This window comes from Vidua macroura, chromosome 2 (assembly GCF_024509145.1).
Source record: "Vidua macroura isolate BioBank_ID:100142 chromosome 2, ASM2450914v1, whole genome shotgun sequence".
NCBI classification, from domain to species: Eukaryota; Metazoa; Chordata; class Aves; order Passeriformes; family Viduidae; genus Vidua; species Vidua macroura.
In genome coordinates this window covers 66,192,814-66,219,492 of record NC_071572.1, presented here as the reverse complement: position 1 = coordinate 66,219,492, position 26,679 = coordinate 66,192,814, and the positions used below count along the sequence as shown (strand labels likewise).

General features: G+C 37.2%; 1 protein-coding gene across 6 annotated transcripts in view; it reads right to left on the bottom strand.

The window, feature by feature from the left end:
• The window catches only part of ABI3BP (ABI family member 3 binding protein), a 127,876-nt gene that overhangs the window by 5,605 nt on the left and 95,592 nt on the right, over positions 1–26,679 (bottom strand). For all 6 annotated transcript variants that reach the window (XM_053970119.1, XM_053970122.1, XM_053970121.1 and 3 more), the window contains 9 exons: positions 23,954–24,049; positions 19,735–19,845; positions 16,890–16,973; positions 15,377–15,445; positions 14,483–14,695; positions 12,933–13,044; positions 4,212–4,291; positions 2,762–2,791; positions 1,617–1,778 (listed from right to left, as the gene is read on the bottom strand). In XM_053970119.1, the coding sequence (XP_053826094.1) occupies positions 1,617–1,778; positions 2,762–2,791; positions 4,212–4,291; positions 12,933–13,044; positions 14,483–14,695; positions 15,377–15,445; positions 16,890–16,973; positions 19,735–19,845; positions 23,954–24,049 (957 nt within the window). The remainder of the gene's footprint in view (positions 1–1,616; positions 1,779–2,761; positions 2,792–4,211; positions 4,292–12,932; positions 13,045–14,482; positions 14,696–15,376; positions 15,446–16,889; positions 16,974–19,734; positions 19,846–23,953; positions 24,050–26,679) is intronic.

Sequence of the window (26,679 nt, the reverse complement as noted above, 5' to 3'; positions counted from 1 at the left end):
CAAGAACCAAGCTTAGCAAGTATAATGAATACAGTGTGTCTACCTCATCTTTTTCCAGCAACGTTAAACCACCACCCTTCCAGCAAGAACAAAAACAATCTAATGAAAATAGGAAAATGGGCTCCTGATATTAAACTTTTCAGATTGGAGTTGCTTTCATTGCAGTGTTAATTCACTTGATTTAGGGCTAAAGTCTAGTCCTGCTAGATTAGCACTGCTATTTCCTCTGCTGGCTGGTTTTGGGACAAATCATGCCTCATTGCCAGTGCTTGTCATTTGATCAGAGCTGGTTAGTACAGCAACAGTTGCATGAATGATACATCTGTTCAAAACATTCTCTTTTATTCACATAATCCTAAGATATTATTTACATATGGAGTATTGTACTTACTATTAATGACAAGGCTTTCCTTCCTTTTCTACTCATCAGAGAATGGTGCTGGATGCAAGGCAGGGAAGCTTAAAATTATGGCAACATGGGCTGCCGTACACATCCCTGCTCTTTTCCTTCCATATTCTTTCCACACAGCCCAGAGTCCTGCTCCTGTGAGGTGCTGAGCTCAGAGATGGGGCAACTTTAGGTTATGAAAGTGGATTCTTCCAGCCACAGCCTCTCCTAGCTAATTCAATGTGATGTGTTGAACACATTTGCCTGACTTGCTCTCAAAAGGCATTTCCCACACATCTTTGTGCTTAGATGCCATGATAATGCCATTGTCACAGAGCTGTCTGTGATAAGAGACTTCACACAGAAAAAAGCCAGGAGCCCAGGATGCATTATAAGAAGTTAACATATTTCTTAATGTAGCAGATACAGCTTGCACAAGCTGCATGAGACACAAAGATCTCCTATCAACTAACTGAAAAACACTTCTCACAGGATGTTTCCCTAGCATGTCACCTGATTCAGGTCTTAAACACGTCACACTCAACTGGTCTTAAAACACCAAACAAAACTTGACAATGTATAACCAGGAAGTTTCCCTTAGTAATAAAATATGATATGAGGAAAACAAAAAGGAGGGGGGAAAAGGTCATAAGCAAAAATGGGGCAGGTGAAAACAAAGCAAAAATGTCAAAGCAGGTGAGTAAAACCTGTTAACTACATACTAACTAGTTAGTATGATATATATGATATATATGTATATATCATATATAAATATCATGTATTTATAAGCCTCCCAGTAATGAAGTAACCAGATGTTTACTGAAAGGAGTGGGAATGCCAGGTGTAAACCTGGTATAAAATGAGGTCCTCATCCTCTAATTAATAATTATTCCAGGCTACTTTTTAAACACCAATTTGGCTGTTTTACAATATATGCTGTTCACTCTGTTCTTTATCAGTTTTCTGTATGATCCCCAGTATATGTATAGGTACTTAAAATCAGACGATCACCACAGAGAGGTTCCTTTGGAGTCTGAAAACTCTGTATCAAACATATCAATGGTTACTGAGCACAAGCAGATTACTGTTTATGATTAATCCGTGGACTAAATTAAACAAATCTGATCACACTTCAGCAGAGCTCATCTTCTTAAACCTATTATTTTGGAAACCATAGTATCTTTCAGGGATATATAATATGGACAGCATTGATTTGAATGTTGCTTACCTGTAAGTGAATCACTGAGGTATATCTTGTATCTCAAAGAATTGCACAGCTGCACACCCACAAACTTCTTGTACCAAGTCCTCTTTACATATTGTTTGCCTTTGCATTCTGAGTATGTGTCTGAATTGAATGGGATTTCAGTCCAGATAGCATCTTTCCCCACTGCAGAAGAGGAAAAAAGAGGCTGAAGTATGATGCTGCCTACAAAATTACATATAACAAATGCATCTGAATAACTAGAATTAGAAGCCTTGATGGAGCAGAATGTACTATGACACCTGCATTTTGAACATGAGAAATATTTCAGGGAAGCGCCAAAGTATGCAGATACAATTGGTGCTGTGAACTCCTCCTGCTGTCCTCTGGTGCAGGTTTGGAATAGGTTCATTCTAGGACCTTGTTAGGGGGACAATGTTTGTACTGGAAATACTCTCATTTACGAAGTGTGTGATACAGTCACCATTCTTCAGTGCATTCAAGCCAAGACAATCAACTTGCAGCAAACTGTGGTCTAACAAAAATACATATAAAAATGAAGTGCCATTAATTATGTGGAGAAAAATGGTCCCACAGTGTTTGTCAAAGTGAAAGTGATGACTATTACAAATACAAAAAAGAGCCCAATTTGCTCGAATGATCTCAGCTCTTCTTCAAAAGCTCAGTCCACCTTCCATCAAGGACAGGAAGAGTCTTGTAAGTGGCCTAAAGCAGAGCTAGATGAAGCCTTCTGAAGCAGAAAATTTTCCTAAAACACAAAGACAGATAAATAGAATCCTCCAAGTTGTGCTCTGTTAACTCACTTAAAAACTTTGGAGTAGCTTATTCATTTTGCAGAGCTTTCTTTTCTTTAATGACAAGGTTGAGAAAATATGAGGCTGTCCTTTGCTCATTTGTGTACATTGGTTTGAAGCCATCCCAGCTGCCATGGGAGCTCCACATCACGTTGATTGCCTTATGCTCAGGTAAACAAACAGCCTCACATGAATTCCTTAGCAGGGCCATGGGTGGAAGGAGTGAAAATGTGTGTGAATGCTGTTCGATTCTGTAACTCATCCAGCTGGTGCAGCAGAGCCACCCTCCTTGTAAAATTCTGCTATCTCATTTCTGAAAAAACTGCTGATCAGATTTATACATAAAACACTTACTTGGAATTGGCTCACTCACTCTTGGGTCCGCTGGGGGAAGAAAACAAACATTCAATCAGACACTGTAAAATGAACGTTTCCAATAATTCTATGGAAAAGCATTGGTAAGTGATTTTTTACAGCTGACATAAGCTGGAATTTGTGAAACAGAAAAAGTTTTGGAAGCAAAGTTAACTTGTATCAAATTAAATTAGAAGAAATATATTTCTTGTGTGAAACTTCAGTATCAATGAGCTTTTAATAATTTTACTTATGGGACAAAACCAGCCAAGCAGAGTTCTAGTAAAAACAAGTGTTCAAACCTGTAACCAGCAACACCCAATTGTACTGTGTCTTATTAAAATTTCTATTTCAAAACCTAAATAATAAAAAGGGCACATCTGTAATACTGGCCACAAAAAACTTGGTTTGAAAGCCCAAATGTGAGAAATGGATGTGTGCAATTAAGAAAAAACAAAACTGGATACTTAATTTGTGCAAACTAAATAGTTTTGCACCTTGTCATTCATGAAAACTGCACTTGGCACAAACATTTTTATTCACTTTTAACAATCTGGAATTACAAAGAGTGTATTCAGAGTTTTTAAATATGTGTGGCATAGTCTGCACTCCTCCCTGAGTAATCCTTTGCTCAGCCAAAATTTTCATCCATCAGTGACAGCACTAGTTGAGGACTATTAAATTATTACACCTGGCTCAAAACACAGATTGAGAAACTCCTTTTAAAAAGGCTAAGTCCATTTTGTGTTTTGTGTGGTCTTTCAGTACCACCAAGCAATAAACACTTCTGCACAAAAGATGGTATCTTGCTTGCCTAAAGTCAACAAGTCAGCAAGAATAGGGAAAGCAAAAGCTTTCTGATTCTCACCTCTGAGTCAGAGAGAACTTGACTTAGGAACCAACCAGTGGTGAAAACAGGCTTGTATACAGCTCTTTAACAGTTTCACTGGAGAGTAAACAGGGTGGAAGGACACTGGGACACTGACTTTTCACAACAGCTCTTTCTCAATCCTTATTTCAGCCAAACAACATCAGTGTTTTACAGCAGCCTTATTGAACAGGTAGCAAAAACACCTATGAACACACCGGCACAAAAAACCCTAATGTTCCCCATCCAGAAGCTGCTAATGAGCTGGATAGATGCAAAAAGGTCAGGAATATAAATCTTAAATGACTGAGCCCTCTCTAAGGATGAAGTAATTTTCTTTGCAATGAATACCAGACAATGTTCCTCTGTTTTTTTCTCTTGCAGTCTGTCCATCTTACATCCTCACACAACATAGTTCTGATCCCAGGCTGACTTTCCAGGCACGGTGGTAAAAAGCCAATGAGGAGACAGTAAAGAGCAAGACTGAATGCACAAAATGAAATAAGAGAGCCTTTCATGCATCCCACAAACATGAGTACTAAAGGCACTGTAAATGATGGTCTGATCTTTGAGAGTTCTTACCTGATTCAGTACTGAATGCCACAACATTGCTGCTTGGACCTTCGCCAAGGGGGTTCCTAGGTTTCACATGGAATTCATAACTGGGGAATAAAATAGAAGAGATTAACATTTTGCAAACTAAGCATTCATGAATAGTCTGGAGCTAGCAAGCAACACACACATTGGTGCCTCTCCCCTCCTGGAGAACAAAAGAGCCCAATTTCTTGCCACAAAACCACGGAGACATTTTCTGTCCTAACTGTATAAGACTTGAACTGAACACAAAATTAACCAGTCCTTTTGATGATTCTTTGCACACCTACTATTAATATTTGATTTAATTTAATACTGACTTGTCTGTCTCCTCTCACACAGCAGTTTTAGTTCTGGCAAAGGGAGCAAGTTCAGATTAGGTCTGAGGCAACCTGATAAGCAGAGACTGAGTAAAGGACGTTGCTATTTATTTGTACTTTTTACTGTTTTAAGAACACAAACCTCCAATTCAATGCCTGTTAGGCCCACCCACAATGACAGACAGGACCTGTAGGGAAACACAGGGCAAGTCTTCCAGGACAGGAGCTCAGCCAAGGCAAAGATCCAATTGCTTGAACGTATGTTAAAAATAAGTATATGAAGCAATGACAAGACACTGGGCAGAGTCTCTTTTGCATGTGTTTTTACTGATGTGGCACAATACCGGTCTGTGCTGTAGTTATCTCATGATCCCTTTTCATCACTGTGTTGGGAACCAAACAGAGTGCTGTGAAAACAACACGACTGAAGAAAAAAATCCAAACCAGCCTCCTCTTCTTAAGCCTCCCCCACCTTTCAGTGCTTGATTAACAGTGGAAGTGCCATGTATAGTGGGACATCTCCCACGCTCTGACCACACACACGGTGAATCTCTCCTAACAGAGAGGGTCTCTTCGTCAGTGATAGGGAGCCATAGGACACGAGTCAAAGGGACTGTAGGTCTGGGAAATGGGCCCCAAATTAGAGGCACTTTTGCTGTAAACACATAAAAAAAGGGAGTCCCAGAAGTGGGCACATTCAGCCCTTGACCCGAGAAGGATCATTTACCCATGATAATTTTGGTGGCTCGTGACTGTAACATAGCATTGTAATGTATTGCTGGAATCATTTCCAAACAGCAATTTTCTAAAGAAAGAAAACTCCCATACCACACTCTGCACAGTTTGTAAACTCCATTTGCAATTCCCCAGAAGAACAATTCAATCCCAACTTTGGATTACCTCTCATTCCTCCTTGGCTCCTGCAAAACCTCAGCTAATTAACCTCAGTGGAGTATTCATGCAGTACCCAGCAACTGTTTTCCATCCACTGTACTTCTAAGACAATATTTAACTTTAAAATTGCTTACTTAAGCAATTGCCTTTATTTCTAGGGTTTTATTTTCTTTTTGAGGGAAATACTTATATAGACCAGTATGCTGAACAGATACATTGTGGAAATTCATGGATATTGCTAAGAGAAACATGGGCTTGTTTTGAGCTGAAAAAGTCTATTTGGAGAAATCTTGACATTTATTTAAACATGTCAAAAAAGCATTTGGAACTACCCATATTACCCCACAATAGGAGGGAGACATTAACTAAATAATCAATTTAAGAAATTTATAAATCTTCATTCTCAACTTCAAATTGATTAAACAAAGACATGGTTTAAAAAATAGGACCTGAGTAGTTAGTATTCACAATGGCCATGTGATAAAGTAACTTTTTTGGTCAAGAAGTATTCTCATCTGGTAGGAAATGTCATAATACAGAGAACTGTAGCAAAGGAGTCGGAGATTCTTTCTGAAGAATCACTGAAGCATAAACAAAGATTTTGTAATATATTGGGGGTCTTAAAGTAATAGCTAGATGATACATTTTAAAAAATGTAGAAATTAATCCACACCTAGAGATAAAAGACTGCAAAGAAGTTTTCCTGCTTCCGTTACAGGAGGAACACCTGATCTAAAGCTATTACTGTAATAGTGATCATCAAGATGGAATGTTCTATTGCTTTATGGGCAGTTTATGGTTTGATCTCATGGGTGATAATAATCTGGGTTTGTCCCTTTGTATGTATTTTGCTGATTTTTGAACAAATATATTGTTCTCAATAGTTGATATACCCTACATTGGGCTGCATCAGGCAACATTCTTCATAGGAATCAGAATTGTTCCCAAAAATCTTTAGTCTATGAACTTGGACTCACCAATTCTCTAATTCCAAAAAGACAAAAACAAGAACTGAAGGTTATTTTCCAAGCACTGTTTTTCAAATTGTGGTTTAGAGATCACTAGGTTCTTTGCAAAAGACCAAACCACAGCTTGGAAAATTAAGGCAAAATTTAAATAAAGAACTAAAATCTACAGATAGAGATTTCAGCTTATGTAAACATATAAAGAAAATTGGAGAAAAGAAAAATAATAAAGAAATGTCCAAAGTTTGGCTCAGTCAATTAGGGAAGCCTCTTATTAATAATGTTAAAAGGAAATTTTAGACACTAAAATACAGGCAATTTTACAGTTCTGTGGTATGTGTTTTTACAAGCATCACTGGCTCCTTTCCTTTGCCAATTTCAATCCTAAAACAATACCAGTGGCTTCCACAGTACAAAAATAACAAACAACCACTTTTGGAGATGAAGAGAATTAGCTAGTTGACGGAACACTGAAAGGCAGAGGAAGGAAATGTCGGACTGGGATCACAGTATGGCATAGTTTACTGTATTTTTAAAGCTATATTGTAGCTGTTGTAATAGAAGACAATCTAAAGTCTTCCTTTTTTTGTGTCAGGTGAAAGATCTGAAAAATATACTTAAAATGGTGAAAAAAGGGTACCATATGCACTGTTATGCACTCCTACAGAAACCACAAGGAAAGGGGAAAATGCTTAGAGTTTCAAGAAGAATGTATGGCAAAATTAATAGAATCCATGTCTACTGCTTATCTAGACTTACCTAACAAGAAATTGGAGTCTACATTCCATCTTTATATCTGCCTGCCTAATATACCCAAAACTCTGCTGTCCTATGCAAGCAGCAATCTAATGCAGCACACCTTTAACATCTGTAAGATTGTGCTCCTATAAACTTTTGGAGACCAGGTCTTTCAAATCCTCCCAAACTGTGTAAGACAGTAAAAGTCCTTCTGCACATTAAATGGACTTGACTTACAGTAATTACTACTTGGAGTGTATTTTTCCACCACAGGAAATCACTATACCACATGGAACTCTGGCAAATGCAGCTGCTCCTGCATTTTTCAAACCATGCAAAGGAGAAGATTGAAGATTGCAGAACTGAAAATAGGTGAAGAGAGATGTTCACCATAATAGGAGAACTGGAGCAGCTGAGTACAGTCCTGGGACTTCAGGTCAGTTTCTGAAGAGATGCTGGTGTTGGAGGCAATTGTGCAGGGCTCCATGCACAGAGTCCTCTGTCTCTGCAGAGTGTGCTTGGATAGCAGTGTGACCATTAAAGAAAGAGAGAGAGAGAAACAAAGAGAAAAGAAAGAGAAGAGGAAGAAAGAGGAAGAAAGAGGAAGAAAGAGAACAGACTGCTATGCTTTTTTTGAGGTATCTTTCTCCTAACACAGTAGGAAGAAGGGCTAAGAGCAATGGGAAATGCTTATCCACAAACCCTGATATCAACAGCAATTTAGTACAGTATCTGATAGTTTTTTAATAAAACAAATAGAAACCTCCAGCATTTTTCTGCCACTTTCTGAATTTTGCTGCATTGAAGCTTTCTTTGTAGTTTCTATCTCTTGACCCTTGCTGTTAACAAAAGCTAAACTCTCTGCATTGATAGAGGTTTTCTTGGGTTTTTCCTTGTATGGGATTAGAACATTTGAGTGCTAACTACAATACAAAACCATATTAGATAACGGTGATAACAGCCTTGGGACAAAATTGAACCCAAAAATCCAACAGAAACAACTTGAGACATTTTTAAAAAGGAGAAGAGTATATTTGAAATCACCAAAATAATTAATAGGGAAGCAGATTAGCTTCCCTAATGGGAAGCTATACAAAACTATGGAATGCAAGCATCACAGGCTGTTTGTTTCTTATTAATACTCTTTTTCTACAGCAGTAGGCTGATGGGACACATCTTCCAATGGCTACTCAAACTTCCCCAGATCTATTTGTGACAAGTCTTAATATTTTTCTTAAATACCTTCCAATTACTGCCATCACAAACATACATGAGAACAGTTTTTAGCAGTCTTCAGGCTCTTTTTTGAAGGCTTGTACAAAAATTTGGGCTGTAGAACTTCTTGGACACTATGGTCTGGGCTATGGGCTACACTGCCCTTAAACAAACCACAATGTACACTGACTGAAATAAAAAAGTTCCGGGATAGGGCAGGGATACAGAAATAAGAACTACATATTTTGGCAGAGAAACCAGCAGAAATAACAAAAAATCTCATTGGAAAAAAAAAACCAAACAAGATCTGCATTTAATATTTTAGGCTGGGAAAGTCCATGAAAAAACTACAGGTCAATGAAACCAATTTTTTTTTCCAAGGAGAATATGCAGAGGAACACCATTATTACTACAGAAGAGATGGAATTAAGACAACCAAAACCACAGTAAGTCCATTTTTTTCTCAGGCCTTTCAATGTTTATTGCAAACAGGCAGCTCAAGGAAAAAAATACTGAAAATTGTGGATAACCTTATCTTGGCTCACATATGGAAGATCTTGATTGACTATTAACAAAGGAGAAGTTACTGCAATGCTTTCTTAGGAAATTTTAATGTAAAATAAGGAAAGAGCAGAGTCCTGGGTATGCCATTGGGAGTTCCAATGTGAGCAGCTTTTTAAGGAAACTCAGAAACTGAAGACCTGTATGACAACTTAGATGGAATATTGCAGGTCTCATTCCTCAAATGGTTGCTTGGAAGTTAGACTGTAACTACTTTGACCAAAACGATCAGTCTTGCAGTTTGACTCTCTTCCAAGTGGAATAAACACTGCATTTCCCACTATAAGAATCACAGAATTTCCACGTGGAGGATGAAAAATTATTAGTTCGTACTAGTGCATTTTTTTCTCTCACTTTTCTTTGCTAAGATAGAAATGACATTTGTATTAACACACTAAGCCACCTCTGCCTGCGTTAAAGAAACTGGAGGAAACTGAGATCTACAAGACCAGAAACTGCCCCTAAGGTCCAATCTCACATATGTGTTGTAAGATATCTATGAAGGTGACCTGGTCCAGGCCCCTTTTCATGGCAAGGCTGGCTTAGCAGCTTTGAGCTCAGGGTTCATCAAGTACAGTAATAACAGACACTCAGTGTTTGAACAGCAGAGTAAAGAATGAGTAGCTGACTATGTTCAGACTAATCAGGAGAAAGAAGAATAAATGGAATTTGGTTGTTACAATCTTTTCATTAACAGAAGAATAAAGATAGCAAAAACTGCAGAAATTTTGGTGTGCCCTTTAATGTGATACTGAACAGGGGGCTGAGTGAAATGTGACCTGGACCTACTCTAAAGTCCTTGGAAATAATATGAAGGGTAACAGAAGCTAACTGCAGTCATAATCAACACTGTATATGTGAATATTAGATCACAGAAGTACATCTATAAGAGAAACATTTAAGCAGAAGACATTCATAAAACAAGAGGAAGTTTTCTTCAGGCACCAGTTATATCCAATGAACTATCTGTATAAGGAATATGTATATCGTTATCTAGCTCACATAGCATAACAACACTACATGCTTTGAGACATTTCAGGTAAAGATTACAACCAGAAGCAAATCTGATGAAATTAAACAGAATTCTAGACTGAAGCCAATCAGTAGCTTACTGACAGCAAGAGTACCAATTTTAAGAACTGACCAACCAAATAATGGATATCAAGATTTGAACTTTCCACGTTACTTAAACTATCAGAAATCTTCTAAAATTTGAAATCCTCCAATCCTGCATTTGACAATTCTCTAGGTGAAAAAGAGGATAAAATATTTGTCCTATGAGGAAAAATCCTTTAAATTAATGTGTGCTTGTCAACTGTGAGGCATGTCTCACTGTGGGAAAATGGCATGGATATGATATGTCTTTCCTTGGGCAAAAAACATGGATCTCAGAATTCCAATGAAATCACTTTGTACAGGAGGCTCTAAAACATTTTTTAAGAAAAACCCCCAAACAACTCATTGCAATAGAAAGCAGCTGACTGTGCCCCACATTTATTTAAAGGGTCTATATCCTCATAGTCAGAAATTTTTCAAATCTCTATTTTACTTTCATCTCAGAGTATCAGACTTGCAGTAAAGTCACCAGGAACACACAAAGGTGGCATATATAAGACAGAAAAGCAACAAACTTCCATAATATACACAACTTGATTTGTTTAAAATTAACCTTCACAAGTTTTGGTACACTTATGAAAGCCCATTTTCATTTCCATCTCCATATTATCATGGTATGAATCTACTAAAATCAAATACTTGATAACTGTACTTAAAGTCTAAACTCTTTTTTCAGCCAGTGCATTTTTTCTGGATCTAGTCACTTTTCAGACAGATAAATGGACACACAGAATACTACACCATAAGCCTCATCCCATTTAACCTCTGTGTTTGTACTTACTGACAGCTGCAGTTGCACATACAATTTTTGATGAGCGACTGTAAAAGTCTCTTTGTTGCCACTGTCCAAATTCCTGAAATATTTAAAGTCTGGCAATTAGGTCCTAATCTTAAAAGCTGCCTTGTGTAAAGGCCAGCTCAAAGGGAGAAGGGTGTCTGCCTTGCTGCAGAGCTTCCCAGAGGTGTAGCAGCATGATCTATTTGAAGAATGCAAAAGAGTGAAGCAAACAAACAGCATGATCTGGTACCCAGTTTTTCCCTGCTGCTCGTCCTCTCCCTTCACACCAAAAAGTTGTTTGTCTTGCTTCCCTCCTGTTGGGCAATTAACTCTTTAGCTTCTGGGCCAGGCATTACCATATCCTACCTGAAGTACCTCAACAGGATGCTGGACCTTGACTAATATGACTGCAGACCATCTCTGAGAGGTACAGCTCCTCAAGAGCCTACATCTGCACAACTACAGGCTTCAACTGGCTTGCTGCTAGAGGGCCTTTCTGGTTTAGACTTACCCATGGAGGCTGAGATAACAGGTTCATAAACATTTTTATGCCTTTTTGGGAAGTCTCTGTTTCGGTCTGTCTGCTTTAGATATGTCCTGAACTGCCTTTAGCTCTGAATGCACTGGACCTTCAGACCAGCACAGGGGGTTCACACAAGCCTCACTGAGGGTTTCAGGAAAGCTGGAAAAAATAGAGTCTCTAATTCAGCTTGTCAGTTTCTCCAAAGTGTTCCCAGGCCAAGAGGTTCTTCCCAGTTAATCCACCTTCTGCTACTGAGCATCTCTCTTTCTATATATTGCTGGAACTTTTGCAAATGCTGATCTCTTGTGGGAGGGATTTCTATTTCTCTTCCAAGTTTCTTTTCCAGCTCTACCTCTTCTACAGCTCTTCCCTTTGAGGCTAGTTATGGAAAAGTTTCCTTCCCAGTCTTAATGTATTACTTGATACATTTTTAAACATACCAGGGACTCTGTTAATAAATATTGAGCTGTGTTTAATTTTTGCTCTTCCTCCCATTTGCAGTCAGTTTTATCCACAAGCCCATTTCCTTCATCTAATGAGCATCTCCTGATAGACAGAAGACTTTTATTATGGACATGTGATGTTTCTTGGCAGAACAGATACTGTCTACATGATGCCACCTGTCTTAACCACTTTTTTGTTTTCCCTGAATTTAGCGTGCCAGCAAGCCTGGATTTAAGTGGTAGCAGTACCTTCTTGTGCTTCTGCCAAAGCTCTCAAGGTGTCCTCAAAATTAGGAAATACACATTTTGTTTGGAATGGGAGTTTTGTTCAACAGAGCCACTCTGAGGACTTTAAGGACTATATCCTTAAATCTGGTGAGACTTGGGGGACATGCACCTCTGCAATTTGTATCAAAGGTTTTCAATTTTGGGCGATGGCCCTCTGGATCCAGAAAGGCTTTCACTGTCTTTCCTTTTTGAGGCTGTGGTTGGTGAATGGTAGCTGTTTCCTGCTCCAGAAAAGTTATCCCTTTATATCTCAGATTATCTAAAACAGAAATATCCATTCACCAAAGCAAAATGGATGGTCTTGCAGGAAAACCCCCAAGTGTCACTCATTAACTTTCTGATCAATTAGCAAACAATGTAACAAAAGACAATGGGTTTTCTTCTCTGCTCTGAATTTTACCATAAAAAGAAGACTACTTTTAAATGAGATTTGATATCTAAAGATTAATCATGCTTATTTGAACTACTTGCATGAGAGGCACACCATGAACTGGAATTCATTCACTCATTTTTAATTTGCCAGCTTTTTTAAGACACTGAAACAAAATTATATATTCAGGACAAACATGTTTTTCCTCTCCCCGGTAATTTTCTTACTTTTGACAAGTAGTCTTTCTGATACAATAGGTCACTTCTGCAGCTTGTCCAGACCAAAAATACTCTTGGAAATTTCCTAAAGATTCCTCAAATATGTTTTATCTGTTAACTTACAAGAAAGATAAACCAAACCATACATTTTTTTTTCCTATCAAAACAGGACTAAAACCGATCAGGTCATATTTCCATAGGTATTTCCATTTTTTTTGTGGCAGACAGCTGAGAGTCTAAATTAGTTGAATTAACTTAGAAAATTATATTATTTAGCTACCTTGTGTCAGGTTTTAGGTTTTCCACAGTAGAATGGGTTTGATTTGTAGTGATAATTGATTTCTCCTTTTCACCATCACTTCCTCCATTTTCAGTTGACACAACCTCATACTCTGGAAAATTACAGTAAAGAAAAATTAGATCAAGTAACATCTCTTACTTGAACTTCTTAAATACAACCAGATAGTGAATGAGTATGCCATTTTACAGGGATGCAACCTTTCTGCCTTTTGCCAGCCTGAAGTCAATATACGATTTGGACTTTTGAATTCATTCAAGTTGGAAAAGAAAAAGCAGGAAATGAATGAGCATGCAAATATGTGCATGCACACACAGACAAACACCAAAAACTACTGGCTCCATCCAGTGCCTGCTTGTTACTCAGTGCACAAGGCAACAAACTGCCCTTTATTTCTGTGGCAACACAAAGGAGCAAAGCATGAGCAGAATGGTCTTGGCCCCTGGCACATGCAGTTTTTATGAAAACAAGGAGGTGAGTGTGATGACTGTTTTGGTTATTATTTGTCAGACCTTTCCATTATGCACTGGACCCAATGAAACCCATTGTACACAGTTAAAGTCAAGCAAAGTAAGGATTCAAAAAGCAAAATTATGCAAGAAATTATGTTTTCTGTTTCCACCTTTCTATCTGAAACAGCACATTTATTTAAAAAAAGAGATGTGATGCTTAAATAAGATGATTGGAAAAACATGCATAAACTACAAAAATAGAAAGAGATGACAGGAAAATTGGTTTAAGCCTGTCTAAACAAGTAATGTACTGGTGCCAATATGAAGCAATCACTGTTTTCAGAAAACAGGATTCAATGCCTTCTCTTGAATTCAGAACTGATTTTGATGAGTCATTAACTGAGTTGTTAGTTAACTTCAATGTTCAATTTTTGTCAGCTAATGTTGAAATACAGAAGACGATGGAAGAATTAAAAATGGCCATCTTGCATGTTTACCTGCCTGTGTGCTGTGTCCTGCATGACTCACAGGCATTTATTCTTAATATAAACCCCTTGCTTTAGAAATGAAAAAAACCACAGATTCGTTTAACAGATGGGCTTGTTGGCCCTCTTGCAATGGGTCGTAATACTGCAAGTATTACACTGGCAAAGTTCTGCTGACTAGATGGATGTAAGCTTTGTGTCTGGCCCACTGTGAATCTACAGCCTCAGGTCAAGAAGGATGCCTACATTACGTGTGTGCATCTAAATATAGTGGTGTATTGTTGGAACTTCTTGACTAGATCTTACCAGATCCTCTACAGAGAGGAGCCAGAAAATTGGAGGAGATACGGACTCATATTTCTTAAGTATCTTTTCATGTCATCACTGACACCAAGATCCTTGTTGTGTTAATCTTGCTATAATCTAGTAGCATTTTCTTATCCACACTTCAGCTGACAGTAGCACAAAAAATCCCCAAACCACTGGGCTCCTTTAATCCCTGGTGATTAAAGTATTTTTAAATGGCAAAAAACTACTGCAAAAGTAAATTAAGCTGGAGGAATGGAGCTTAATGGAGGAAAGAAATCAAACCAACCAGTCACAGTGTCATTGTCTGGTTTTTCCCAATCCAATATGACAAAGGATGGACAGCCCTCTACAGTCACCACCGTGAGGTTGGTTGGAGGATTTTGCGGAGGACGAGTGGGTTCTTCCTTACTGCCAACTTCTTCTTGAGGAAAATGTTCAAGAGAGCTTGTGATGGAGCAAGGCACATCATCATCTTTCTTCATGTACTTGACATGGGGGGCTAAGAACAATAGGAAAGAGCTGTTCAGTAGAGTGTTTTTGCAAAATGGCAATGCCATTTCACCTGGTGCACAACATCCATCCCAGGGCACCAAGCAAAAGTCTGCACAAGTAAAACACTAAGCTTTCAGAATAAACCCCAAATATTCAATATTAAGCTGCTTTTTCTCATTTTTGTTTGTTTGTTTTGGATTTTATGTTTTTGTTTTTTGGTTTTTTTTCTTGTTTTTAAAATTTTACTTGTTGTTGTTTGACCTGGAATCTGCAGTGCTTCACCCCCTTCCCACTGGCACCACTGATGAAATGACATTCTGAAGGTATTAACAGGTGATGTACACTGCTTGAAAGAATTAAAAGCTGTCACAAAATAGAAAAATCATAAAAAGAAATTATATAATAAAATGAGACTATAATTCTACTTGCAGCTTTTGAGGGGTATGCTAATACAAAGACATCACATACACTTTGTTTCACCAGAAGGAGCAATAACTTTAGTCCAGAAAGTAAAATTTAGTCTAGAAAATGCTGGTTTGTACTAGAGCTCTTACATCTGCCACTAAAGTGACAGAGAATCAAATAAAATGTTGGTTTTTGAATAACCAAATAAGATAATTTGATGCAAGATAGCTCAGACTTCATATGCTCCCTAAAATAAAAATACCAATAGCTATGAATATCCTACCTTGATACCTTGGTTTTCCTGAAGAATCTGTTTCTGATGTAGGACTTGAGCTGAAGACAGTTGCATCAACTGAAGAAAACACAGTTATAATTTGCAATAAATACAAAGTTTCAGCGTTAGAACTGCAGCATTTCAGAGTCCCTTTGGCATTTTAAATAATTATAAGAATAGATAAATGGTAGGCATTTGCTACCAGATCTGGCTCTTCATTTTAGGGTTTTTTTCTGTGGTGCTGTGTAAACCCTGTATTTACCTGCTAGTCCAGCCAGCCATAATCAAAATGACAGATTTCATGACTGGATTCATGCTGCTGGATTCAGTTCATGTAATATATGTAAAATACTTTCTAGACTATTGTCTTGCATTTGCTTTAATTTAATTATTGGTAAGGAAGAAGAAGGTCAGCCATGGAAAAAGGATCTTTTTGCACTGTGCTGGCTGTTTAGCTTGGAGCTTTTTTGATGTTCCTGGGATATATAGAACTATTACATTGGCACAGTAACTTCTCTAAAAATGAAAATAAAGAAATAAAAAAAAAAATCTGTCTTCAGAGTGTACAACTTCCACAAAATTTGAAGGAAATTGAAAGCGAATACACTGGTGAAGAGAAATGTGCTAAAGCAGTCAGGATTCATGATACAATGTTGTATCAATTAGCCACTACAATGAACGTGATGCAAATACTACGATGGACCTCAACAGATAAAACACAATACCTTCCTAACAAGCATTTATAAATAAATTTAGCATCCAGCATGCTTTACTGGGCACTGTGGGTCACAGTGAGTTCATGATCATTGTAAGGAGACAAGAATTTAAGTATTACTATAAATCCAGGAAAATTAGAAGCAGCATCATTCCTGACAATATTCATGACCAAGAACTACACATTTGGGCTCAAAAATTCTAAGCACATCCTCCTCCAAACCCATTACTGTATGCCACCTTGAAAAGACTTAGCTCTGAATCTGTAATCAACTCCCAGTTTTATAAAGGACAAATTATCCACTGACCACTATGACTGCACTACTACAACTTTTTTTTTCTATTTAAATGGTGGCATTTTGATCAAATAAAGGAAGCTATCACATCCATGATGAGCACTGTCAGTAACTGACAAATATGTTGAATTTATGTCCTGGGAAAATTGAAACATCCAGGAAAAGAAGTAAGTGCCTTATCCAGTCTTTGCACAGCTTTAAATGGGCACAGAATAGTATTGAAAGCCTACTAAGCATGTATGAATTTCTAGGAAGATGGAAGCCTTGTCATGTTCTCAATTACCAAGATGTGTATGAGAAGGGAGCTAGATCTCAGTAAAATCAGAAAAGTCACTAAGTGGCATAAAAGAAATCAGAATTACTCCAGACAGAATACTTTTTACGTTAAATATGCAATGCATCAATAAAGTTCAGGGAAAGGAGGAAAAAGAAAAATGGAAACCTTAATGCTAATTAAAAAAAAAAAAAAAAAAGAAAAATTAAGGAACCAGAACAGTTTGTAACATGCTTACCATAATACTCTGGAGTTGCAAAAGCGGTAGGTGTCTTATATAATGTTCCTGTCCTCACAGGTAGTGTTGGTCCAGCAAGCTTAGCTATAGTGAAAGATGGAGGGAATTGTAGCAACAAGACATTCAGCATTTGAAGGAGTAAAACTGCTTTCTGATTTCTAAGAGAACTCAGTTTTGTGACAACTCCTTCATGCAACAAGTATTTTCATTCAAATCATAGTAATCCCTCAGCTGGATTTAGGAAAGTTCTGGACTGTGCTAGTTGCAAATGTAACCCAATCCTGAAACCCAGTAAGAAATTTCTTTGCTACTTTGAGGTTGTCTTGGAGGACTTTAGTTGATTAGAATATAACCTGGTTTAATGCATAGAACCATCCTATGCAGACTGGTAAAAGGATGCAAAATGACCACCACTGACTTTGCTGTTCCTTGAAGAAAGAGCACATTTCTTCCTGAGTTGCAAGGCACAATAGCTGAAGTCAGCAACTGAAACTTGGATTCTTCCCTCAAATATAGGCAAGATTAATTTCTGCTCTCAATACAGCACATACATTAGTGGTGCTGGAACATTTCTAGTGATGAACACCAAGTCCTTAACTGTGGTCTGCACTAAGAGTTTAACCACAGAACAGTACTGGAGCTTCCACTAAATGAAATTAAGATACACTTCAAATGAAAGGAAAGAAAATGCAGCCAAGTTCAGCATTTTCAACATTTATAGCACTGTATCTATTGCTCAAGAAGAAAAGTTTCCTTGCTGAAATCATTTCTGTAGTAGGTTCCATATGTCTGGACAGAAACCGATAGAGGCAATATTATCACTTATAATTAGACAACTATTTTAAAGAAGTATTTTAGATTATGTGACATTGCTGTTATTCTTCAGCTGTTACCACCTAATAAAGAAAACAGATTTCTAAGAGGCAAACAATCCAGGGTAAAGGTCTTGATTTCTTGCATAACAGCTGTAAAAGACAAGAATTAAATTCATAAAACATGCAGATACTCCCAGATAATCATGATATGACAGTGAAATCTCAACCCTGAAGAGTCAAGAACTATATAATGTAGTTACCTCCCCGTCATATGTGATACAGAACATGGCAACTGAAGGCAGAACTCTGGTGAGCCAAGTTTAAGACAACAAAAATCCCTACTTTCCAGTAATTTTCTTAATAAAGTGGAAATCTGAAAGATTCTTGCTAGAGTTCAGTTTCACAAAGTTTCTGGAACTCTCATTTCCATTTTTTTACCCATTCATGAGACTTTTAATGTCTGCATAAAAAACTTTCCATAATATCCACTGGATGAGTTAGAAGGATGCAAGTAAGGAATTAATCACAGTGTTAATGAGAAAGGGGACAGAATTCTGACAGGTAAAATCCAAGAAGAACATTGAGGCAAATTTTTCCTGTTACTACAGTGGAACTGTCTCTCCAGGGAACCAGAAGAAACAAAATTATAATGTTTAAAACTAAGCTGGATAGAACAGTAGGAAATACAGAAGAAGGAAAATCTACTGTCCCCACAAGGAAGAACCAGATCATTTAACCAATTTATTCCATCTTGAAAGCCTAGGCAGGTATGGCAAATGCTGACTATCACATAACCTGGCCTTCACTGTAAGGAAAAAGGTTAAAATTTCTAAACACTGGTAAATTAATTAGACACTTAATGGAGAGAATTAGTATAGACCCCAATACAAGCAAAAGAAAATATATCAGGTCTTAGGACTGATGATGTCTTCTGTTTTCTTGGAACTGTTACTAAGGAAACACCACCCAACAACAACAAGTACAGACACAGTATTTCAATCTTGGCTCTGCTGATGAATAAATACATAGGCTGCTTCATCCAATCTGGAGATTCTTGCTACTCATCTGCCACACAAAATACTAATAGCACATAAAGTCCCACATGAAATACACAAAAAAATCCTCAATAGGAAATCCAGTATAGCTGTATATTCATATATAGCTGTATATTCTAATATATAAAGACCTTTATATCTCCAAGGAACTACAGAAATCAATATGAAGAGGAAAAAAGCTGTCATGATGTTAAGCTTAAGGAGATGATAGTTTCTGACTACATGGAATAATGTTAGCCTAAGGATTCTTATATGGAATCCACTGACAGAACATCCATGTGGATACTGAATACCCACTTCAGGATTAACTTAAAATAAAATAGGAAGGGTGAAAGTTTCTATGTCCTCTTAAACCAATACTGAGAAGCCAGAATACTTTAGCACAATAATCAAACTAAACTCTGCACATGAAACAACTCAGCTTGCTCCACCTCCCAGTGCAGTTAGTTGTCTGGGTGACTATTAGCTCATTTTTTGCAGTAGTTAATGGATGTACCATATATATATATATATATATATATATATATATATATATATATACACACACATATATATATATATATATATATATATACATATATATATATGAGCAATTCCATAACAAATAACCAGTTAGGACTAGGCACTGAAGCACAATAGTCAACATCTCCCATCCAACATGCACATTAAATAGCAAAAAATTGTATTAGTAGACATTAAATATTCTTAAAGTTGATCTTAAAAGATGACTTGGAGTGTGCTGTTTTGCTTTCAGCTCCCTTACTAGGTGTGATTTCGATATAACTAGGTTAGGGAAACAGAAAAGAAACATGGTTTTTGTAAGAAGACAAAAGACACAAGGCCTGTATGTTCCAAAAGTCTAGTTTCTATAGATATCACAGATCAAAGAAATCTATGCTGTAGAATTCCCTATACCCTGCTAGCCAGTATTATCTCACACACAATAAAATATTTATGCTGAAAAGGTTGAAATACCTGGACTCCCTGGTTTACCAGTCACAGTGTTAGGAGGCAGAGGTTTTCTTCTCATTTGTGTAGGTCTGGCAGGAGGTATAGGAGGGTGCTGAGGGCCAGGTGGTATAGTCACTGAATGACATTACAAGACAGCATTATTAATTATTTAACCTCAAATTCCATAAAATCAGAAACACACTAGATGTTGTATTCTGACTTCTCAAGCAATGTTTCATGTCTGATTTAATATCAAAAGTGGAGAGGTGAGATTAGGAGCTGATCTGAGTTGTATTTTCAGCCTTAAATCTCTGAGAAATGTGTGTCATGAAGTTTTAAACAAAGTTTACACTGAAAAAATGTAGCTCCTTTGAGATTTTGCATAAGTGTTTCAGTGATTCATTTTCTTTGTTGTTACTCATTTTTGTCAACAGTAATTTTTTGGCATTCAAATAGATACATCTTCACATAACAAACATCAACTCAATGTGCTAGGAAACATCTTTAGTATCCTACTCACAAAATTTCTGACCTCTTGTACTTTCTGACTAATAAAACCAGCCACCCTCAGCTTGAAGCAAAAGACATAAGAAAATGAAATATTCATTAGGAATGCTTTATTCTATGTCATTCAAAACTGAAAAAAGTACTGTCACCTCATACACTGACATGGCTAAAGACAATTGCTGTTGTCGAAATTTCTGAAGCACTTTACTTGGTTATTTCAATGTGCAGCTCCAGCCAGTACCCATTACATTTATCTGATAATTTTTTTGACAGTGAGGTCTAAAAGGAAAACCTAAGCTCCTTAATTCATACTTACAAATAATTTTACTGTATTTTCCAGACAATTATGAAGGGTTTTATTATGCAAAGGAAAGGCAAAGGAAAAGATTTTTGTTCCTTTGCCCTTCTTTCCTTAAGAAAATCCAGGAGATATGTGCAACACATTTATGTAACAAAAGCCTTTTTGTACTTAAAAGGAGAAAATCCTCAAGAGTAGTATAATTCTCATGAGGCTGCCAATGTCAACAACTATGCAAGTTGCCTGATACTGAATTACTGGCTCCATAAGGTACCTCAGGTCCTGTGTATCAGATCTCAGTTTACCGTATAAATAGAGAGATTGTGGGCGAGAAGGAAGCAGATCCAAAGACTCATTTAGGAGAGCTTTTTTGGAAATATTTACAATATACGAACAGGAATATCTCCATCTCTCTCTCTTCCTTTTTCCTTTTTGGACTCTTGTAGTCACTTATAAAATAGTTGGTATTATTTTTTTTTAAATGCCTCAGATCAAGACAGAAAATAATGCTCTATCTAATTTAGGAGAATGTAGTGGTTTTGAAAATAGCATTTGTAGGTTTCATAGTCATTCTTAACTTCCAGATGGAGATGAAAAAAATATGCTTAAGGCCTGAAAAAGGTATAATAAATTCTTGTATATATGTTATCATACCCTAGATATTACTGTATGGTAGTATTCATCATTACTTTTCCCCCTGCCCATAATTAGAGAAAGGATTGTCCAAGATGTTTATGAAGTAAAAGTGTGCAAGTACTGGCTTGCCAGTGGTTTCTATTATATTTTCTGAGCAGCACAACTACAACAGTTACAGGCAAACTAAAACATCACATTCAGTGTACTGGTTCTCAAGTGAATCTACTGTACTGTACTCTGGAAAAACAAGAATTCCTGCTTTTCCCTTCTGCTACTTCCCATGATGACTTGGGCGCTGGTCGATGATGCTACCAAATCTAATTACCAGTGTGTGGACACTGAACTTGTAAACTAGGATGCACAATAGAATTTAGGGATTTTGTGTGTAGATTCTTGTAAGGACAACAACATGGTGAAATATTTGGATTTAATTAATCTCTAGGCTTATTACGGACTGTGAGTCCTTGACTCAGTCACTCTTGATGAAGGAGAGTCCATCTCCTTCATCCACTCTTCTTGATGAAGGAAAGTCCATTACCACCTTTATTGGTGACACAGACAATGGGAATGATTGCACCCTCAGCAATTCTGTGGTTGACACCAAGCTGGTCGTGCAGTAGACACATTGGAGGGAAGGATCCCATCCAGACAACCCTGGCAGGTTGAGTAGTGGCCAATGCAAACCTCCTGAAGTCCATCACGGCCAAGTACAAAATCCAGCTCCTGGATTGGGTGCAATCACCAGTCTCAGCACTGGCTAGACAAGAGATTAAAAACATCCCTGTTCTACAGATATGGACTTGAGGATACTGGTGGATGCAAAACTAGAGACTAGCCAGCAACATGGCCTCGCAGCCCAGAAAGCCATTTTTATCCCAGGCTGCACCAAAAGGAGTCTGGCCAGCAGGGCAAGGGAAGTGATTCTACCCCTCTGGTCTCATGAGGCCCCATCGGGAGTGCTGCATCCAGGTCTGGGGTCTCCCGTAAAACAACAACATGAGCCTGTTAGAGCAAGTCCATGAAAGGGCCACAAAATCCATCCGAGGGCTGGAGCTCTTCTCCGATGAAGAAACTTAGAGTTGTGGTTGTTTAATGCCGAGAAGAGAAGGCTCCAGAGAGACTTCAGTGCAACCTGCAGTACTTAAAGAGGGCTTGTGAGAGAAATGGAGAAAGGGATTCTAACAGGGCCTTTAGTGGTAGGACAAGGAGAGACAGTTTTAAACTGTTTAAAGGGTAGATTCATATTAGATAATAATATACTGGAAGAGAGTTGGTTTAGATTAGATATTAGGAAGAAATTCTTTACTGTGAGGGTGGTGAGGCCCTGGCAAGGGTTGTCCAGATAAATTGTGGATGCTCCATCCCCAGCACTGTTCAAGGCCAGGTTGGATTGGGCTTGGAGCAGCCTGGCTTGGTGGAAGGTGTCGCTCCCAAGCCAGCTGGGGTGGAATTCTTTGATCTTTAAAGGTTCATTCTTACCCAAACCATTCTATGATTCCATGAATTTTGATATACATTTTAAGGCCTCATGAAGAGAGCTGAGATTGCAGTTATACAAAAAAATTATGAAACAGTACCAGCTAATTTCACAACTATACCCAACTGCCTTTTATGACTACAGTTCAAGGTATTGACTGACCTCAAAGATCTAAAAGCTTAACTTTAGACATCAAATGTCATAAAACAAGTAAAAGTTGGTCTTAATGTCCCTTCAAATCTATGTGCATAAAAAACCTTCACGTCTCGGCAATCACAAGTTGGATTTACTTAAGGAAACACCACTACCTGACATTCAGTAACCAAAAGTGCTGAGTATCATCCTTGTTTTGAATTTACACTTTGCCTTCAGCTGCTAATAGTACATCACGCTACACTTTACAAAGTACAGTGGTCAGACTGAATAAACTTAAAAACAATAAAACATCAGAACCTGGCCATCAAGATAGGCTCTTATCTTTGTAGAGGTAAATTAGGTGCAAAGGAAATTCAACATGGATTAGGAACACACAGTAGTTTATAAAATAGTGTTTTAAAATCCAGTAATATGTCCTTCAAGAAGCTACCTAAAAAGAACATCTGCAGCTGAGTAGTAAATCCAAGAGTAAAACAAAAGATTTCATTTTCAGTCGGTTTCTATGTCAGTAAAAAACAGAGCTAAAGCAAATTTCATGCTTGATTATGCTTATGAAACAGAGAAATTTGTTACACATTAGGCTATTTACCTGTTTTATCTATGTTCCAGTTAAAATATTTTGATTGTTTTGAAAACATGATTGCAAGACTTGCCAGAAGAGTAAACCTTACAAGTCTTATGCATGTAAAAAAACCTGTAACCTGTTTTACTCCACATTGTTATTTTCCTTCCAGCCTAATATTCTAGTTTTTCCAGTCCCAGTATTCAATGAAACTTCCTCATACATCTTGGTTATGCACATACATTCCCCATACAAGTTGTTTATGCTTTTACCTTATTCAACTTTGCATTGTGGAAACTATTAGCATGAAAAAAATCAGTGCTTACAGTATTGTAGCTGCTAGGTCATAAGGATGCAACTCTGGTGATGAAAATTTTTACCATATGTAGTGACTAAGCATATGTAAGTGACTAAGTACTGGCTAAAAATTACTCCTATTTTTATCCCTTTTAGTAGCATCCTGAAGCCATAAGAATGTGCATTGATGAGGATGATTAAGAATTATTTTTTCTTCTCAGTGGAGGTGCTTTTTGTGCAGAAAAGGCAGCATTTTTTTTTAATAACAACTGTTAAAAATTGCTTTATTGTTTACTTTTATTAACCTTACCAGAAATCAGCTTTTGCCAGGTGTCACCATATTCTGGAGGTCTTTTGACATCCATGTCAATTGGTCTGGCAGGAGCCTCAGGTGTATAAAGGTCATCTGTGAAAAAAAGGAAATTAAGTAAGTACTTACAGTGTGGCACCAAGTCATGGTATACTTGTATATTGAATATGTTCAAACTCCAGCTGACATGATGTGCAAAACCAAAATGTGTCTCATCTATCATTTTACTGATAACTTAGTGATACCCATTATCTTCTTATTCAGGTAAGTGGAAAGTGATCTGGTTCTACAAAGTCTGCAGTTTAATTTTAAACATTCCTCGAGTAAAGTATATTTGGAAAGAGAAAATTAATAAGATGAAGAGATAACAGATGAGTTAAACCAAGATTATATGTGGAAAAATGAGTAGAGAGAATATTCTAGTTTTTCAGTGTAAAGAATAAATTGTCCATTGGTTCTTGCAAAGGGCAAAATTCTCCTTCTCCCCATTATATGATCTCTGGTCATCCTCCATATTAAATAGTTTGAGCAATTCTGGACCAAATATATTCACCATATTTGGAGTACAGGAGACAAAGTATACACAACTTCCAGTTTGTATATAAGAGAAAGTCCTACTTAAAAGTTATATAAACACATTTTTTTAAAAGTAAGTGGCACTAAAAAATCAACACAACTCCTGGTACAGAACAACTGGTTCACATGATGATATTTATAGGACAGCCAAACGGTTAAATTAATATCCTGTCTCTGCATAAGGTAAGTATGTTTGCTTTATAAAGACTGTATATACAGTAAAGCAAGAAGATGCAGTGCAACTTCATAATGTTTGTGGGAAAAACTGCCCCGCACCCTTGCTCATGATGTAAGACAAAAAGCCCTAAAATTTGTTATATTAAAAAAATAAATCTCAATATTACTTTAATTATCAAATTCCAACCCTGTTCCAACATGATCTAATCACTCCAGCTAAAGATTTCATAGATTTATAATCTGGTTCTCAATTTGTTTTGATATTTCATTAGTATTTTAATGGTATGAAACAGATCATTTTTCAATTACTTCACTATTTGACCTTTTTTGTTGCATGTTCCTTACAAATCCACAGTCCAAACATGATAAATAATTTACTGAAGATTAAAGTAAGCTGGGAGTAAGACTTGCAGTAAGCTGGGAACAGGATGCAGGTGATCAGGTCCCTGTGTCTAAAATATCTGAACATATCATACGGTTTTATATAACTGCAATTTGTCTTCAGGTAATTAAAAAGATTAATTAGATCTTCAGCTATACAAAGCACCAGAGTGATAAATCCATGTTTCCTGTGAATGATGTTTAAGGAAGAAAAGGCATGAGAAGACCAGCACCAACCTTAAAAAAAAAAAAAAAAAAAAAAAAAATTCTTGTACATCATGAGGTATAGTTAGAGCATGTTTAGTTTCTCAGCTCACCTTTAAGTGAACATAAACAAAATGTGGCAGCACATTGACTAATTCACACTAAATCACCCAAGTGTATATTACAAGTCTAGATTATTTTTGCATGTTACCGTCTCTAGAGAAAATCTCTCTTCTGCTTCTTAGAACCTAATTTAGATTCACAATCTTTTCTGAGTTATGTCAGCTGAGAATGAACAAAATATTGTACATGTTCTAGTTCGAAAAAGTAATTTTGTTTTCTTTTCAGAAACATGCACTGCTGTTCTGCCATTAGTAAAGTAGTAATGAAAAATAAGTCAACATTTCAAACCACAATACCTTCATGTTGACAAAATCTCCTATTTCGAGTATTTCAATACACTTTAAAGTTACATTAAAGTTTGTGTTTTCACACGAAGTACCTGCACAACCAAAGTTTGCTGTATTTGTCATAGCATTTGCCTTATTCTACCTAATGTAACTTGCTTATTAAAAACACTTACCACATTCATCCAAGCTTTTACCAGAATTTAGAATAGATCTATTACTTGCATATGTCTTTGTGTCTTCTTTTAACTCTATTTTTTTTTTTTCCTGGAAACACTCATGGGGTCTTGGATATGTTAAACTTACCTCTCTGTCTTTCATAGTAGGAATACTATTAGAAGGGTGGATCATTTAAAGGGAAATAATGGAAAAAGTGCCCTTGATAAAATAAACTGAAATACCTTTATACTTGAGTTCCTCTGGAACTTGGCTATACACACACAGTTTAAAAAATAAAAAGAAAATAGAACACAAAGTTAATGGTCATTTTAATGAAAACCATGTATGCCTCCCTTCCACAAGAGACATAGAAATGTTGCTCTAAGTTTGTTTGCTGACATTTGTCAGGAAGCAGTAGATCATGAGCAGTATTTATATGGCTAGGATTAAATTAAAAAGCAACCCAGTAAGGTAAGTTGCATACACCAACATGAAAAGCCTTCTGGATAAAATGGCATTCTAGAGAAAATGGCTAAAATGTGGCAAAAAACTAAAAGGAATGCTAGTCATGAGGAAGCAATTCCTGCCTCTTTTCCCACAGTCCAGTTTACCACCTGGCACTACAGCTGGCCAGGAGGCTGAAAAGCCTGCGAGGAAAACAGCCACAACCCCATGTGCTGGTGGTGGAATAAACAAATTCCACTGCTTATCATCTGGGCCCTGCAGCCGCCAAGCCCTCTCTGCATGGGGTGAAACATATTTGCACTGAGGCCAACGAACCCAGTCAGGAGGAAGAAATGGAGCACAATCAACAGCAGTGCC